Below are 17808 nucleotides of genomic sequence, written 5' to 3' on the forward strand. Positions count from 1 at the left end.
TTTTTTTTTTTTTAATTTTTTTTATTCTTATGTTAGTCCCCATACATTACATCGTTAGTTTTAGATGTAGTGTTCCATGATTCATTGTTTGTGCATAACACCCAGTGCTCCATGCAGAATGTGCCCTCCTCAATACCCATCACCAGGCTAACCCATCCTCCCACCCCCCTCCCCTCTAGAACCCTCAGTTTGTTTTTCAGAGTCCATCGTCTCTCATGGTTCGTCTACCCCTCCGATTTCCCCCCCTTCATTCTTCCCCTCCTGCTATCTTCTTCTTCTTCTTCTTTTTTTTCTTAACATATATTGCATTATTTGTTTCAGAGGTACAGATCTGAGATTCAACAGTCTTGCACAATTCACAGCGCTTACCAGAGCACATACCCTCAGTTTGTTTCCTGCGATTAAGAATTCCTCATATCAGTGAGGTCATATGATACATGTCTTTCTCTGTTTGACTTATTTCGCTCAACATAATACCCTCCAGTTCCATCCACGTCGTTGCAAATGGCAAGATGTCATTCCTTTTGATGGCTGCATAATATTCCATTGTATATATATACCACATCTTCTTTATCCATTCATCTGTTGATGGACATCTTGGCTCTTTCCACAGTTTGGCTATTGTGGACATTGCTGCTATAAACATCAAAATAACACCATTTCTTATTTGTACCCTATGGACTTGAGACTGTTCAATAAACCAGCTATATTTGGTTAGGGACTTCATGTTCTTATGACTAAAGTTGAATAACTGTGCATTTGTGTTATGGTGTACTGTGTTTATAAAATTTTAGTTTAGGAGTTACCAGATTATTTCTGCAAATCAAAAACTTGAACTATTAAATGGGGAGAAAAGAGACACACCAGAAGGCAAATTTCCAGATAGAGGAGACACTTAAAGAGGTATCTAATAATTGCCTTTTTTTAAAAAAAATCTCCTTTTAGAAAAATTACAACCTATCACAGAATCACTAACAATTGATGCAATAGAAAAAATGGGTGTATAAAACATGTTTGTAAGTGATTTGTTATTCTTGTTCATTTGTCAACCATGTTACTCTCTTAAATTATTTAAATTTCATAATAATATTTGTCAGGCTACTCTCCTATTTAATTTTTTACTTCAGTGTGGCTGTATCTATGATTTTTACATAAGATGGTGAGATGGCTTCAGCCTCCCCCCGTGCCCTTCTCTCCCTTTCTCCCCATCACCAGAGGCTTCTTAAGTGTTTGCCATGTTCTTTTTATTTAGACAAAAATTATTTCATCTTTACATTACAATATTCTTTAAGTTGCTTTTTAAATAACTTTTAAGATACTAGCTCTAGTGACAAAGAAAAATTGTTGTCAGTGATAAACCATCAAAAGAATACAGTGACTCTTCATCCATTGGTGTCTTCACTATAGAGTTGTTTGCAGATTACAGACCACAGCTTAAATCATCTTTAGGGCCAAGCTCCAGACTTAATTTTCTTGTTTCAGTTCTGCATCATCTATTTTCTTGAATCCCAGTCTCCTAAAATGTACGCAGTACACGATGTTCTCATCCATCATAACAATGGCATGAGTACATATAAAAATACTAGCCATGATCCTGATTGCTTAATTATACTTGAGTTGAATTGTGTTGCACTTGAAATGAGTGAGATGTTGATGAGAACCTGAATTTGTAATGGGTGCGTACTCAGACTTACCACCTTACCCTTGACTCATCCCTCTCCCTCATGACTGTACCACTGCCAACATCTGGTGAGCTGCCAAATTCTACCTCCGCGTAATATCCCAGGACCTCAGCAGAAATGTCAGTGGTTCTCCTTTCCTTGATGAATAGGGTCCAAAGTCCTTTAGTCAGCCCTGAGTGCACTCTCTGCTCTTACCCCAGCCTCCTCGCCTTCTTTCCTTTCCTCTTCCTACCCCTGCTGCTCTTGCCAAACTGAACCCTAGCTGTGCTTGGCTCATCTTGATCATACTCCTCTCTTTGCCTGAAAGTATCTTCTCTCCTCCCGCCAGTCTCTGAATATTCAAAACAGAGCCACCTTTCAAAGTTTAACTCATGAAACGTTCCCAGATTTCCACATGTAGAAATACTCTCCTTTTTTCCCCCCTCTTTTTTTCTGGGCACTGGGGATATGCAGTGGACAAAAAGCATGGGATTTATGGACCTGAAATTCTAGTAAAGGGGAATGGACTCTAAACATATGTCAGATGGGGATAAGAGCCATGGTAAAAAATAAACCAGGAATGTTCTGAAAACGTCTCCCTTATAAGGTGTCACAGCTTGCTGCCTTCCTTTCTACAGGCCTTAATTAAGGTGTCATGTTCTACTTTACAGAAATTTGTTGTTTTTATATATACTCTATTAGAAAATAATAGGTAAGTTGCCTATTAATTTTATGAACCTCTTGCTTTCTAATTTGTACATAGTAGATAACTTAATACTTATTAATGCAAACAATGATTGTAATAGAACTCATTTATAAAATGAGATCCAGAAAAAAGAAAAAAATTTTGATTTAAAGTTGAGGAAGAAAACCTTCTGAATTTGAGACTTGGCATATTGTGATGCCTTCCTTGTACTTGCAGATAGCTCCCTCATGCGGGACCTTTCACATTAAAGAGGTCAAATGCTGGGCAATATGTCATAGGCCTAAATTCCCAATCCTGTTATCGAATCTTCTTCCTACTCAGCGTGTGGCTATAGAGTAGTGGGATTGATGCCCATGTGGGGCTTAGGGGAAGCCACCTCATTACTTTCTACCTCTGGTCATGTTTGTATCTGGCCTTCTGTAGTTCTCAGTTTAGGTATTTATTTCCCCATCTCTTTACTTTTTTCCTTCTAAGAAACTTAACTTTCTTAGAAACTTCTTTTGAAAAGAGGTAATCCTTTTTAACGTCTCTGGACCAGCTATATATAACGGCCCATGCATTTTAACTGGTTTTCAGGTATTTACCATGGGTGTTTTTGATCAGGATTCTGGATTTCTTGAGGCGGGCAGTTCATGGAGTAAAGTAACTCACTGGCAGATGGTGAATGCATGGATTGTTGGAGCAAATCACTCAATGTCTTGGCGACACTTTTGGCTGCTGTTCTGCCAAACCTTTGGGGCAGATTAGGAACATGTCTTGAGATGCTTTCCTTTATATTTCTTCCAAATCTCAGAGGCAGGTTGGCCATTACCCCAGTGCTTCTTTCTTCTTCCATGGTCCTCCCAAATCTCAATGGCAAGTTGGCTGCTGAGTGTGGCATTTTGTTGACTGTGGGTGCACTCATCTTAATGACAGTTTTTGGACGCCAATCTTTTAGTTCTTCAAAATTGAGACTTCTTTCCTTCTCCCCCTTAAGGTCTCCTTCAGGCTATGATTAGAAATGAATATTAAAATAAGTTATTGTTGGGCGCCTGGGTGGCTCAGTCGTTAAGCGTCTGCCTTCGGCTCAGGTCATGATCCCGGGGTTCTGGGATCGAGTCCCACATCGGGCTCCCTGCTCTGCGGGAAGCCTGCTTCTCCCTTTCCCACTCCCCCTGCTTGTGTTCCTGCTCTCGCTATGTCTCTCTCTGTCAAAAAAATAAATAAAATCTTAAAAAAAAATAAGTTATTGTTATAAGCAATAGGTTTAAACTCCAAATTAACTTAAATCCAGACTTCAGTTTGCGGAACTGGTAAAGCTATAAACAAAGTTTGTGTTTCCATTTGCAGAATTTTTAAATAAATAATTCGTATTCGGTTTCTTAAAGCAATCCAGTTTCTATGTCCCTGGACAGATTTTTTATTTTAGAGAAACCTCCCACTGCCTCTTCATGTCTCTTGTGTCTCCTCTTTTTAAACACCAAAGTGGCGGATACATGGAAACAGAGATGCTAGCTAGGCTTTGGGGTAGAGTTAGAGGAGGCTCCCTTGTATTTCTTTCTTACCTGCTCATATTCAGAGCTCCACTCTAAGAAACTGATTGTATTTTTATTAGTATACAAGTTACATTTTTAGTAAAGCACTGGTTGGTTTGTGGACTACTGCACCACTAATATACCAACTTTAAAATAACCATTTAAAATACAGCAAATATTTAATTAGATTTAGCTTACCATGAATATTTGTCCCTATGAAGATTTATAAATGGTTGTTTTTCTGATTGTAAAAGTAATACATACTCATTTCAGCAAATTTGGAAAATATATAAACATAAAGAAGAAAATAAAAATAACTTGTAATTCTACCATCTAAAGATAAATACTTTACTTAGATATAGATTTACCATAAACTTACCAGCTCATCATTACTAAGTAGAACATATAATCCTTGTATTTTTGTTTGTTTGTTTGTCTGTAGTTTGAAGACAACTCAAATGTTCAGCTGAAATGTATCAGATCTTATTTCTGCAACTATTTATTACAACTGTGTACTTCTGAGTCAATTGAGAATTATTAATTACAGAAAATTATTAATTACACCAAATCCTGTACATAACTTGTCATTAGAGAGGCCAGACTGTTTGCTGTTGTGTTAAAAAATACAAGTTACATCAACGCACTGTCATGGAAGGCTGCAGTTGGACAAACAACAAAGCACAAACGAACTTATTCCTTACTCTTTATAAAATACAAAAGCATTAGAATTAGGACAAATATATAGTTAATGCTAGTCATGCTAAAGTTAAAAAACTTACCTCAGAATATTTGTCATAATTTTCTTTGCTGTGAAGATTGGACATCATTAATTCATCTGTACAAAAGATGTTTGATGTTAACAAGCTTGAAGTGGCTAAAATCACTAAAATAAAGCATTTTGATGAAATAACTTTCATTTTGTTCAGAATCTAGAATTAAGTTTCTATGTGCAGCCTGATGTCTACGAGGAAGGGAATCATGGTCTTTTTATACTGTCTAAAAACAAAGGAAAGTTTGATTTATCAGTGAAACCAATCCCACATGTTTTATGTACTAATATTAATTAGAGTGTTTAACTAAACTATGTATTTAAGGAATGTGGGTAATTCATTCTGGAAAGACAGCAACGTTCCTGTTTGCAAATTCATTAACTTTGAAAGTAATTTTCCTCACTATAAAGGAGCTTCTAATTAGATAAGTTTGGGGCCATGGTAATTAAGATTCCCAACAAACAGAATGCTTCATTTCTTTGAGCTCGAATGAAAAATATTTCAGTGTTTGCGTCAATTCTTGAGAAGGAAGAAAAGTAGTATTCAATACATGCTAGCTATGTTAAAAATTTTTTTTTTTTTACCCACACAAAAGAGTTAGGCATAGTATTTTCAAAATGTCAAACAAAATTCAGAATGTAAAAAGAGTTCTAAGTCGCATAATACCCAAATAAAATGACATTAATTAACTTTTTGTAATGCTGTTTGGTTATTAAAAAGAGTCAGGAGTAAATGTCAGCTACGACGTGAAAGGTGGGCACAAGACCATGAGTTAGGTGTTTTGACAAACGGGCTGTCTCAGGAGAAGCTGGAGGCAGTTCTAGGCCTTTTGTATCTTCCCCGTGGGCCTTATTTGGCAAAACTGTATAAATCACTGGGATTGTATTTCTGTGATGATGCCATATCCTACCTTCCTCCTCAGAGCCCTTAAGAACCCTAGCAGAGGTTTGGTAAGTCACACACATGCTAATTTTGTTGCTCCCCTGGCCCATATTATTTAGGTAATCTCACATTGCCAGAGGCACACTGACATCATGGCATAAGAAAAGAATTTATAGAAATAAATGCTTATTTCCTGAAATGCCAAAGCGAGTCTCTTTGGAGCAGATGACTGGTATTCTTAAAGACCTGCCTTATCATGAGACTGCCTAGGTTCTAGAGAAATCCTTACTTGTTCTCATTTGCCCATTCAACGCTCTCAGGAGAGAAAGACCTTACAGTGATTGATTTCTAGCTACTTCTAGACACAGACACTTAGAGGTGAATTCACAAAAAAGCAAGTCATGAAATCGCACCTATTGTGTCAAGGACTGAACCACCTCGAGCCACTCCCACAGCCTACCATAATTTGAGGTTTGTGATGGGCGGAAGTGAAGACCCTACTCTGTATTATAGATCTCCAGAATAAATTAGAAAAACAACAATGGGTAAACTCTTGGGTACCCCAAGGTCACACTTGCCCGCAGCCTCTCTTAAGGCAGTTGACATCATTGGCCTCATTTGTTTTGGTCTGTGCTAGCCAAGAATCCCCACAGTAGGAGGCAATTAATTCAATTCATAGTCTAGGGTTAATTTTGTAACACTGTTATTGGATTATTTGGGTTTAATTTCCCCGAGGATTTAATGCATTTCTCTTTCAAATTGTTCCTTTGCAAACTGCTGATGGAACTTCCTTTTTTTGTGGTCAGTAGATCCAAACTTTTGAGAAATGGGTGAAGCAAGGAGCGAGTTATGTTGGCTGAGTTCACACCCTGCAAAGAGTGAGTGGAAGGGGTCAGCCTGGAGCTCTTTCAAAGTGTGTTTGTTATCTGGTCATTTCAGAGGGTAGCAGTGCACCAGTTTTCGATACTGCTACTTGGGGTTTTGGCACATCTAGGAGTTTTTCTGATTTCAGTCAGCATCTAGTGTAGCCGATATGACTAATTATTTCCCTGCCTCCACCAGGTTCAAACTTCCAAGTTTGGAGTGTAATTAGAGTTATTAGTACAGGGCTTGGCACTTTTCAACCATATTTTCAGTTAGCTTCGAAAACGTCGATATAAAACAACATGACCTGACATACACAGTAAGAAATCACCCTAAATCCTTTGATGAAATGTGCTCCTACATACATAGCCTATTTAGGGATTCTTGATGAGACATAGGAACATACAAAAAAATGAAAAAAAAATCTATCTCCTGGCTGTGACATTTACATACATGCTTCATTTACTAAGACTTTGGAGACTTGAAGGCCACTCATGTCTGAGACTCCCTCTCCAGCTTGGACACTTCTGAGCTTTGGACCCCTCAGATCCTTGGCTTCCTACCAGATGGTGCTGTTGGGATGTCTCACAGGCATCTCAAGTGCTCTGTGTCCAAATTGGGATTTATCTTTTTCACGCCTGTCTCTCTTCCTATGTTTCCCATTTCAATGAACAGCACTGTTTCTGTCAGGGTCCAATCAGGAGATAGAATATACATAGTAATTTGAGCAATATAAAGAATTATTAATTATAATGGGGATTAGCTATAAAATGATAAAGAATACATGAGGGCCAGGGGACAGAGTATCCAAGGAAAGGACAAGCTGATTGGAATGCAGACCATATTGGAGGAAGTATGGATGGCAGAGAAATGTGCTACTCCACGCCAGAGCCTGTCTCTAGTCACAAGTGGGAGAAACTCTTCTGGGGTGCAGATGGGTCAAGGCTGGGAAGGCAACTTCTGGGATAACTCTGAGACTCACTGGGAATCTGCCACTGAAACCCCCTTGGGGATGAGTGCTACCAGATGCCTCCTACATACACCACTGGCAGCCATGTGTAGGGGCAAAAAGGAGCAAATGGAAACCCATTTGAGCCAGAACGAGATGTCCATTCCTTGTGTAGTAGTATACCCCTGTAGTGCCCTTTACTGGCAAAGCTTAAAATTATGCCTGCTGAAAGGATAAATGCTTTCGGGGTCCATCTCTATATCTCAGAGCACGAAATCAAGAGTGGATTTGGAGCTGAGAGGCAATAAACAGATTAACCGGCACAGGCAGCCACCCCTTTGACCAAGCCCAAATCCGTGGCGAGACCCATGCCTATTTCCTCCCCATTTCTCCCTCATCCCATTCTAGAGTTAATGAAAAACTAGTTTCTGGTTTTGAGCTATTACACTCAATAATACTAGACACTATTTTTTTGAGCACTGACCCCATACCAAGAACTGTCCTGAGTACTTTGTGAATTAACTTGTTCAGCTTTCATAATAATCTCGTAAGCAGCTACAATAACAACAACAAAAACACCTGCTGCTATGACTGCTCTTATTATTCCTACTTTCCGGAAAGGAAGACTAAGGTGCAGAAGGATGAAGTAACTTTCTCTACAAATGGCAGGGCCGGGATTTGAACCCAACCATTCTGAACACGTTCTCACTCTGCCAGTCTGCCCCATCAAGCCTGGTCTCTTCTAACTTCTAATTGATCTGTTCACATCTCTCCATCCCCAGTGCCAGTACTCGGTTCACTATTTTCTCCTGCCTAGACTTTCTCCTTGGTCTCTCCAATTCTTCCTCTATAGAGCAATCAGAAACGTTTTTACAAAGTAGAACATATTAGTGATTTCTTTTTAAAAACCTTTCAGTGGTTTCCCATTTTCCTTGGAATCACCTAGGCCACTTTTCATTACTTGTAGTCTTCTTAACGTCTCCCGAGTTTTCTCTCCCACTGCTCCCTGCCACCTCTGTGCTTTATGACAAACTTCTTTCTATTCTTCCAAATGGATGCAATTTCTCTTGCCTCTGCTCATGATTTTCCTGCGCGTGGAATGTTCGCCCACTCCCCTCTCTCTTTCTTACACCTCTTCATTGTTTGAGACTCAGTTGAGGCATCACATGTTGTGAGAAGTCTCTCCTGACTTCCAGCTCTGATAAATGGCTCTTTGTTCTTGCCCAGTTGTCGCTTTTTTACTCAGACTTGTCCTGTACTGTACCTTGCCTCCCCTCCCCCTGTACTGCTCGGGGAAACCATGTGAGGGCAGAGCCTTGCTTGTGTAGATCACAGTGACATTTCCATTGCCTAACTCACAGATGTTAAGGATACTTTATTTCTATTTTTTTAAAAGATTTTATTTATTCATTTGAGAGAAACAGAGAGAGCACAAGCAGGGCGAGTGGCAGGCAGAGGGAGAGGGAGAAGCAGGCTCCCCCTGAGCCTTATGTGGGGCTCAATCCCAGGACCCGGAGATCACGACCTGAGCCGAAGGCAGACGCCTAACCATCTGAGCCACCCAGGTGCCCCAGGACACTTTATTTCTAAATGAGTGAATACATTTTTCATTGGTATTAGGAATAAGGGTTAAAACTGAAGGTGCTTGTTCACTGTTTTTCCCCAGTTTTGGCTGTTGACCAGAGTTTCCTCTTTACTGTGACTTAAACATTATTAGAGCTTAAGTTTGTTGGCTTATCCTGAAATCTTAACATCTTAACATTTTCCCACTGAGGATTCGCATCTAAGGCTTTCCCAGACTGAGACCTATATGAGGACAGTCAGGTATAAGTAGGTTGAATGTGAGTGTAGGTTTATCCTGTTATAGTGCAACATGCAGCTTGGTAAGTTCAGTATGTTCTGATGGATCTTGCTGTGTTAATGGGTCCAAACACCAGGAAGGGTGTGAAAAGGGACGACACAGCCCTAAGGAGGGCTTCCTGACGATGCTTAAGGGTTGTCCAGTAGGCGGACTTCATAGGCTCCCCTGGCTGAAGGCAGAAAAGGGTTCTCTGATTGCTCGTTATTTTTCCACGCCCACCAGATGCCCCCAGCCTCTGGCAGGCAGTTAGAATAGGGGACAAATTCTTCCTACCAATCAGGAACTGAGCTGACTTGAGTTGGATTTAGGACTTTGTAAGGTTCTGGTTTATCCTCACCTCTAGGACAATATTTAAAATAAGTGGTTGTTTTGTGCCATGGGCTGCAAATTTTTATTTAAATTTTTATGCAGCAGAGCTAGCTTCCTCCACACATTGATCCATGCCCCCTAAGGCCCTGGTGAGGTCTACGGAAGAGGTGGTGAATGTTAATATGCAGAAGAACTTTGTTATAGAACCCTATTCCTTGCCCTCAGCCCAGCAGTTGACTCCTAGGCCATTTGCCTCTTGATAGTTTCTTTCTCCCTCTCCATCCAAGCAGAGTCCAATTGCTGCACTCTGCAGAAGAATTTGTGGGCATCGTATTTTGCATCTTCTTATTTTGCATTGGCATGTTTGCAAAGTATTTTGTAACCATTTGTTAACTAATTTCAGGCCCCCTTTAGAGGTGGGCGGTGGCATTACTGTATAAATATATTTCAGTATATTGTGTGCAGAGACAAAGAAATACCTGCCTTGGTTCCAAATAAAATCATCCCATGCAAATTGTATAACACTACTATTTTAAAAATGCGTGGTGGTGCCTTTGTTTCAAGATTTATGAGTGGCTTGTTATAATGAGCTTGTCATATTTTGATAGCCAGCTTGTATTTACTTCTCTGCTTTTTGTTATGACAGAGTACAATGCAAGGGCCTTGGAGGTGCTGATGTGAACGTGAGACAAGATGATTCCTACGTGTAGTAAAAGCAGTTGAAATTCAATTCTAGTTGGAGTCGCTTGAAGAATCGGTTTGTACAGGAATATATATTAAATAATTATAAAATTAATTCATAAGATTTATTCTTGAAGGTTGATTAAATGGCAAGGTCCCTCTGTCTAAAGGACATATTTTAGAATAATATACTGAACAAACTTTTCAGTATTAAATCTTTCAAGCGATATGGAGTGGTAATGTTTTAAAGAATTTTTACAGCAATTGTGTAAGGCTGATTAGGAAGCCGCCTCTCTATAGCACAGCTTTCTAATTCAAGCTTTTATGCTTTTTAATGTTTCATTTTTATTGACATTTTTTCCTTGCAGGAAAAATGTGTGATTTTTACTGGCCTGGCAGGGGGTTGTGGTACCTTTTGCCAAAGTGTCAAGAAAACTCAGAATTCTCTACATGAGGGACAAAGACCAGATGTTTAGTTAAAACCACACAGAGCTTTTATACAAATACAGGTAATGGAAACCAAGACCTTTCCTGGGATTTTTTTTTCCTCTTTTTTTAGCCAGTTTTGCCTTTGATATTTTTAAAATAAGCAAGCAGCCATCTTGTTATTCTAACCTGAGCAGAAGAATTTAGTTCTTTACAAAGTGTGTGCCTTTTCAATATCTTGTTTTTGTTTTATCTTTGTTTTGAAGGATCCCGCTCTAAAGTGTGGAATGTGCTCTTCAAATAATAATTTGCTTTTTAAAAAAGATTTTATTTATTTATTTATTTGACAGAGAGAGAGAGAGCAGGAGAACACAAGCAGAGGGAGAAGCAGGCTCCCCACTGAGCAGGGATCCCAGGACCCTGAGACCATGACCTGAGCTGAAGGCAGATGCCTAACCGACTGAGCCACCCAGGCGCCCCAATTTGCTTTAATAAAAAGAAAATTTGAGACTTTTAGTAGTTTAGGAAGGACCTAGCCTAATTCACTAGCCTGATTTTTCCACTAGCCTGAACACATCTTCACTGGGGAGGAAATTTGTTGCTTAAGCCTACACTGATGCGGTTCCTGGAGGATGTTTTAAGTACAACTGTTTTCCCATTTCAAATAGGAGTAAGGGCAGATGGCTAACTAATAAAAATGAGTGTCATCACAAATGTGGACTTTTCTAGATGCTTTTTCATCTCTGATGGAAAGAGATGATAAGGGGGCTACTTGAGATGTACACGTGAATGGGTTGTGGTTTGTTTTTTTCTTTTGGTTAGGGGTCATGTGTCTTCTGTGCTCCTGAGTACTACTGGTTAGAGTTTCTTGAAGGCCCACAGCAGCCAGGCAGTTGCTGTTCTGAGCAGAAGCTGGCCCTTGTGTTAACACACTGGGCTTGGACTTTATTCTTCTCTGTTACCAGTCCTTTGGCTTTGGCCATACTGCCTGCCTCTCTGTTCTAGGTCTGAGCTCATGTGGGTACCTCATACCAATGGGTGCCTGTATCCCTTAGATCACAGTGGCTGGATTCCATTACTGAGGAGGGGTTTACACTTTTCTTCAACACCGGTTTTATTGGACCCTCAAAAGGATGTGTCCATGACATAGCCAGGAATGACATCATTGCAGTTCTGCTGGTTAAACTCAACCAATTCCAAGCAAACAAACAGAAAAACTCTCAGTCAAATGGTTGTCTTTGGAGGAGCACTCAAAAGCATACTTTTAAATCTATAGTGACTTGGAGTATAAATTTAATTAAAGGAGAAGATTTTCTGGCAATCTTCTGATTCTAAAAGGTGAGATCTAGACAGAAAATTCTGTACTTACTTGAGGTTAAATGAGCTAAATAAATGTTAATACCTAAAGGATTTAATTTTATACTGGGTTTTATACCAGATGAGTTTAAGAAATCAGGTATTTACCCTTTGAGAAACAATAATAAAGAAAACAGACAAAGCTGGTAAGGGTTTTAGAACATACTTAGATGTACAAGCAGCCGTACCATCTCTAGGGACAATAACCTGTTGTAAACACAGGCTTGAATGACCCAGAGCAGTTTATGATGGTGGGCTTTGGCTGATGAGCCCTGTTGGAGTCCTCTCTGATTCATCGATAAGAGTAGCTGATGATCCATGATCTAGAAGCATCCAGCTAGGAAACTGATGTGGATCTTTCAGTGGATGCTACCTCTGTCCCTGCCCCATTCCCCAATATCTAGGTCAAGAGCAGGGGAACTGCCCTTCCTATGCTCCCATATTCTTTGGGTTGATTTGTTTGTTTAAATTTACCACTTCAAAACTTCCCTTAATGATTATCTTAACCTGACCTAACTTGGATAAAAATAACCGAGGAGGAGGAGCCCAGAATCCTGGCCATGGTGAGAGATGAAATAGGGAGAAATCACTGTGGGCTTACCTTGGACCTCCCTGCCCCTTGAGCAGTTTCCTGGTCTTGTAAATGTTTTGTGGTTGAGGCTTTTCATATTGGCACAGCTGCAAAACTAGCTCTCCTTTACCTGATACATTACTCAGAGCTTCTTGGTTGCATGTAGCTGAAATCTCTAATGTGTTTAAGCAAAATGTAGAATTTATTATGAGGATATGGGGATATCTTATGAATGGGGTTGGGGCCTATAGAACATCTGGAGCCTAGGACTCAAATCACCATTGGGACTTTCTCCTTGATTTTCATTTCTTCTCTCAATGCATCAGTTTCATTATTCCTTCCTACTGCTGTCTTGATTTTTCTACCTCTCAGCCCATTTGTTAATACCTTCTGAGTTTACATATCTTCAATTTCAGTAACCTCATGAGAATCTGCTTTATCTCAGTTCTGGATTCAAAATAACCAGGGGAGGATTCTGATTGGCCCAGTCTAGATAAGGAGCCCCATCCTGAAGCAATCATATATGGCCAGAGGTGGGTCACATTGCACTAACATTGAAAATCCTATTGCAAACCTGTGAAAGCATTGGGGTAAGTGTTGCTACTGGGAAGACAATGCAAACGTGTCTAATACAGCTGGATAGATAGAGCATGAGGAAGAATCTGGACTCTTCTCTTCCTGAATCCAATTCCCCAGGCGGAGGAAAACTGCTTCCTACGCGGGTGAAAAACTGAAGTTCTAAGTTGCAGTTAGAGGACCACTTGGCCATTCTATTGTGGGCATGTCTCTGTTTTTCTTTAAAGATGCTGAGGAGATCTCCGTCCTAGCTCAGTGATACTAGTAGACAGTGTTTTCATCTGTGCCATCTGGGTCTTTGTTTTTGCAAGCAGGTGTTCTTGTGAGATATTTTTGTGGCTCATGTGGGGCTTTGATGGTAAAAACAAAACAAAACAAAACAAATTCGAGATCTTCCTCCCCAGGGGCAGCCGAGGGCACAATTCCCAGCTATTTCTCCATATATCCATCAAAAGCAGTGCCAACTTTGAGAGCCTGTAAGATTCCCTTTCTCCCCTGGCAGGTAAGAGGCCTGGCTTAGGTGTTTCTCTTTGGCATTTGGAGGCGCTCCTGTTTCCACCATTATGCTCAGCAGCAGATATGAAGCACTGTCCTGAGAATTTCAAGACCAGGTGGTTTGGTCCCTAAATGGTCCTAAACTCTTTTTAACTTGGGCCTCTTTCCTAAGTGTTTCACACCCTTTATTTTGCTGTGGTGCTCCTGGCTTGCTTCATTTCTTCTCGCTGTGTTTACTGAGGTTGAGTGAATTCTATGACCTGGAGTAGAGTGGTTCATTGCTTTTTGAGGAAGCGAGTTTATTTTTCTATTAAGTTGGCAGACTTGCCATTCTCTGTCTGACACTTGGGTAGTCTTTGGAAACACTCCAAAATTCCCTTTCCTTAAATAATGGACTTTCCTTAACAGATTGCCTTAACAGATTGGTAAGTGTTTATTTTGGAGATAGTAAAAATAAGACTCTTGTGTATAATTCCAAATATAAGCATATATTCTTTTGATAATTAGCTTCATTGTTTCCTGTCAATTTTTTTGACAATATTTACACTAAATTAGAAACAGTAATAATGGGACATCCTAGTTCAGTCCTACAAATATATCTGTCTACAATAAAATATTTGCTTCAGTGACAGAAAGTATTTTAGAAGTGTTCATTAAAACAATTTGAAAACTGTGTATCCATTATTAATAACCCAAGACAGGAATTACATGTTACGTGACTCATGTAACCAATAAGGAAGCTGCCATTTCCATAATTATAAAGAATTCATACCACATCCATTTTACTATTCTGTATCATTTGACCCAGTTATGGCTCATTTTGAAAGAGAAAGATTAAAAAATTTATAAAGTTTTTTGAATGAAAAATCTGCCAGGTAATTTTTCCCTTCCAACTGCTTACAGTAGGTGCTCTCTATCTAAGAGCCTGGACCATTTAGGTCCCCTTAACTAACCCCTCTCCTTAACTACACAGTAAAGGAAGTTCGGGATGCTCTGGGTTATGTCGATCCTTCTCCTTCACCTCCCTCTCCCCACCAAGCCTTCTGAGGGATAAATTGTGGAAGAAGTTGGAGTCCAGGAGGATGACGTGGGTTGGCCCCATTCTGGAACAAATGGAAACTGTAGGGTGAAGGGCGGCTAGTCAGTGTCCACATGCTCTCTGTTCAGCTGCCTGCAGTTTCTGAATGGCCCGTTTGGGGAAAAAGTTGAGCAAATGCTCAGCAGGGCTGCCCCAAAAGTTCCTTCAAAATGTTGGTTACTGATCGCTGCTACCCCTCTGCTTTTATTCTTACTATCCTCTAGAGTTAACTGTGGGGTGGAAGGAAGATGAAGAGGGATGCAGGCTGGGAGGGAGGAGAGCATCACTGGAAGGCTGGTAGAAGATGAACTTCTAGCTTCAAGGTTTACTTTTGGGCACGGAAGAGAGAATCAGTCCTAGCGAGTGATTCTGGGCCTGTTATTCTTTTCCTTTACCCCCATCTCAAATCTCAAAAGTAGTTGAATTCGGAACTTATTGTAATTAGGGTCAAGGAGACCCCCAGATCTTTGTCACACCTGAGAACCTGGGGCAGCACTGTTCTTAATACATGGTAAATTAGTACCACGAGACTCCAGCTCCTCTCCCACATGGTCCGATTGCATCACCCTCTTTCCCTTTGGTCAGGTCTGTGAACAACAGTTGCTGAAGTGATTTTGATGAGATGTGACATTTGCAGACTGTGGCCACCGACCAAAGAATCTGAGCTACAGTATCCAACATTTTACAGGCTACAAAATATAAGCGGGCCAGCATTTATTGCTTGTCCTAGCAGCTCGAGCCAAGTTTCCTAAGCCTACGGAGCAGACCTCTTGCTGCTGCTAATTTTACTATCAGCAAACAAAAGGGAAGTAGGAAACAATGCGGAACAGCTGAAGGAGAGCGTTTGTGAGAGTGTTACAGACTCAGGTGATCTGAAGAGAGTGACTTTCTTTTTTCTAAAACCAAAAGGGACTCAGTTTGCACAGAAATAAATGGAAGAAAAGATGTAATGTAGAAAAAGTTGTAAGCAGAGGTTCTGCACTGGTCTCCTAGGATGGCAGTGATTTTCATATTAAGGCAGCCACCAGGGAAATGTTAAAAACTCTCTAGGAAAATTTCCAATATGATGGATAGAACTTTAATATTAATATAGGATTCATCATGATAATGTAAGTCATAGATCTAAAGCTCCCTTCGTCAATTGAATCAGTCCTTTTCCAGCCTATTATACAGGTAGTAAGTACATGCTTTAAATAGTGTCATGTCACAGGCCTGGAGTCTTTCTTTATCTGCAGTTTCTGAAGTTCTGTTCACAGAAATAGTGACCCCGTGAATCATTCATCTCTTACTATGTTATCTAGACCATCTGCATTTTCCCCATTTTTATTAATATTTAGGACTTCTTAAAATATACTTAATTATACTTTTTTTCACAAATACAAAGAGCATAATTCAACACACACATGCAGTGAGTGTGAAGGGAAGATCTGATAATCTATTTGTTGGTCATTATACAAAGAAGAAAAATGATTTCTGGGTTGCTATTTGGTTGAGTTATCTCAGACATAATTACCAATCAAATGCATATGTATTGCTCAGTCATTTTACTCTGGGTTTTCTGGTCTTCTTCGAACACCGACACCAAACAAAATGGTGGCATAGCCTCTCTCGAATTCTGTAAGACAATGACAACCTTCAGGAATGAGAATGATTGTAGTGTTGATGGCAATAATAATAATGTTAAGACTTGTCTGCTGCTTTTTCCAATAGGGATTCGAACATTCACTGGTGGAGCATACAATCACCCTTTCCTAGTCTAAAACACACGTGAAAATAAATCCACGAGTACAGACCATGAATATAGATGTAAAGTCTGTACACAGACAAGTAGACCCTCAAGTTCTATAAAGAAAAGGGGACTTTCCTTAAGCCTGGGAATCACTGCATATTCTGTCCCTCCTTTCTAGATTCCTGTAATGCTCACTGATTCCACTCCACCCCCATTTTATACCCATGGAGTAACCAGTGTTCAAACTTGGATGTATCATTTCATGTATTTTGTTGGCATAAAATTTGAGGGTGTAAAGTTTCTGAGAAGTCCTGCTGTAAAGGAAAATTTCATGTTGTAGAATCCAGCATTTCCTAAACTTTCTTTTGACCATGGAATCCTTTTTTTTTTTTCCCTCTCCCAAATACAATCTATAAACACATTGAGAAATGCTGGCCTAATGGAGGTATTCATAAACTTGGCCTCTTCTATTTTCAGGTTTTGATTTTCATTGGAAACTCTGCAATGAACTCTAACTTCTCCCTAAGTCCTGGCTCAGGTGTTACTTCCTCTGTGAAGGTTTTCCCACTTGCCCTAGAATAGATATGTAATTGTTCCCTTTTGCCCCCTACCCCCCCCCACAGCATTTTTTTGTCTGTGTGGAAAATCTATGTTGATGTTTAGATCATGAGCTAATTTATTTATTTTTTATTTTCCCCTTCCAATCTACAATATCCTCTATTTTAAGGAGTGTGTTTTTTTTCCTTTCTTTTTCCTTTTTTTTTTTTTTTTTTTTGTTCTCAGTGCCCTATGGAGTGCCTGGATCCTTGTAAGAGTTCAACAAATATCTGGTGAAGGAATGAATGAACAAGTAGAGTCAGGGAACTTAAGCAGAAACATTATCTTTCTGGTGTGTTGATATGTGATTAATGAATGAGCCCTTTTGAGTTAAGTACTTTTTCTATTATAGTGATTCATTTCCATACAGTTGATTGGATTGAGACTGACTCAGATGTGAAAGGGTTAATCATTTAGTCTGCCAAAAATACAAGATTGACTGTTATTCAGTCTGTTATCCCCCTTGTATAGACATGGGCGGTATATATAAAAAATTCTAGCACCCAGTCATAACAGAGACATTTTTCTTTTCTATTCACAATCAGTCCATAACTCAGAATTTCCCAATTTTTAACTGCTAAGGGAAAAAATGGAATTTATAGACCTTTTCACCTTTCATTAAAAACCTAGCCTTATAGATTTAAAGAATTATAGATTTGACTATATTATGCCTGTAGCCTTTTTATTTGTAATATATACTCGAAATATTTTTTTCCCTGATATACTCTAGGTTTCAGGCTTACAAATTTTATTGTGGTTTAGGCATGTTTTCCTCCCATTTTT

At 39.5% G+C, this 17808-nt stretch overlaps 1 protein-coding gene across 1 annotated transcript; it reads right to left on the reverse strand.

Annotated features, from left to right (window-relative positions):
• Positions 1 to 1415: 1415 nt before the first annotated feature.
• Positions 1416 to 4844, reverse strand: NPVF (neuropeptide VF precursor). The gene is made up of 3 exons (XM_021689781.1): positions 4661 to 4844; positions 2952 to 3355; positions 1416 to 1516 (listed from the first exon to the last, which is right to left on the reverse strand). The coding sequence occupies exons 1-3, from the start codon at positions 4796 to 4798 to the stop codon at positions 1465 to 1467; spliced, it is 594 nt and encodes a 197-aa protein (XP_021545456.1). The 5' UTR covers positions 4799 to 4844; the 3' UTR covers positions 1416 to 1464.
• Between the last annotated feature and the right edge of the window lie 12964 nt (positions 4845 to 17808).

The sequence above is a fragment of the Neomonachus schauinslandi genome, chromosome 12 (assembly GCF_002201575.2).
Source record: "Neomonachus schauinslandi chromosome 12, ASM220157v2, whole genome shotgun sequence".
NCBI classification, from domain to species: Eukaryota; Metazoa; Chordata; class Mammalia; order Carnivora; family Phocidae; genus Neomonachus; species Neomonachus schauinslandi.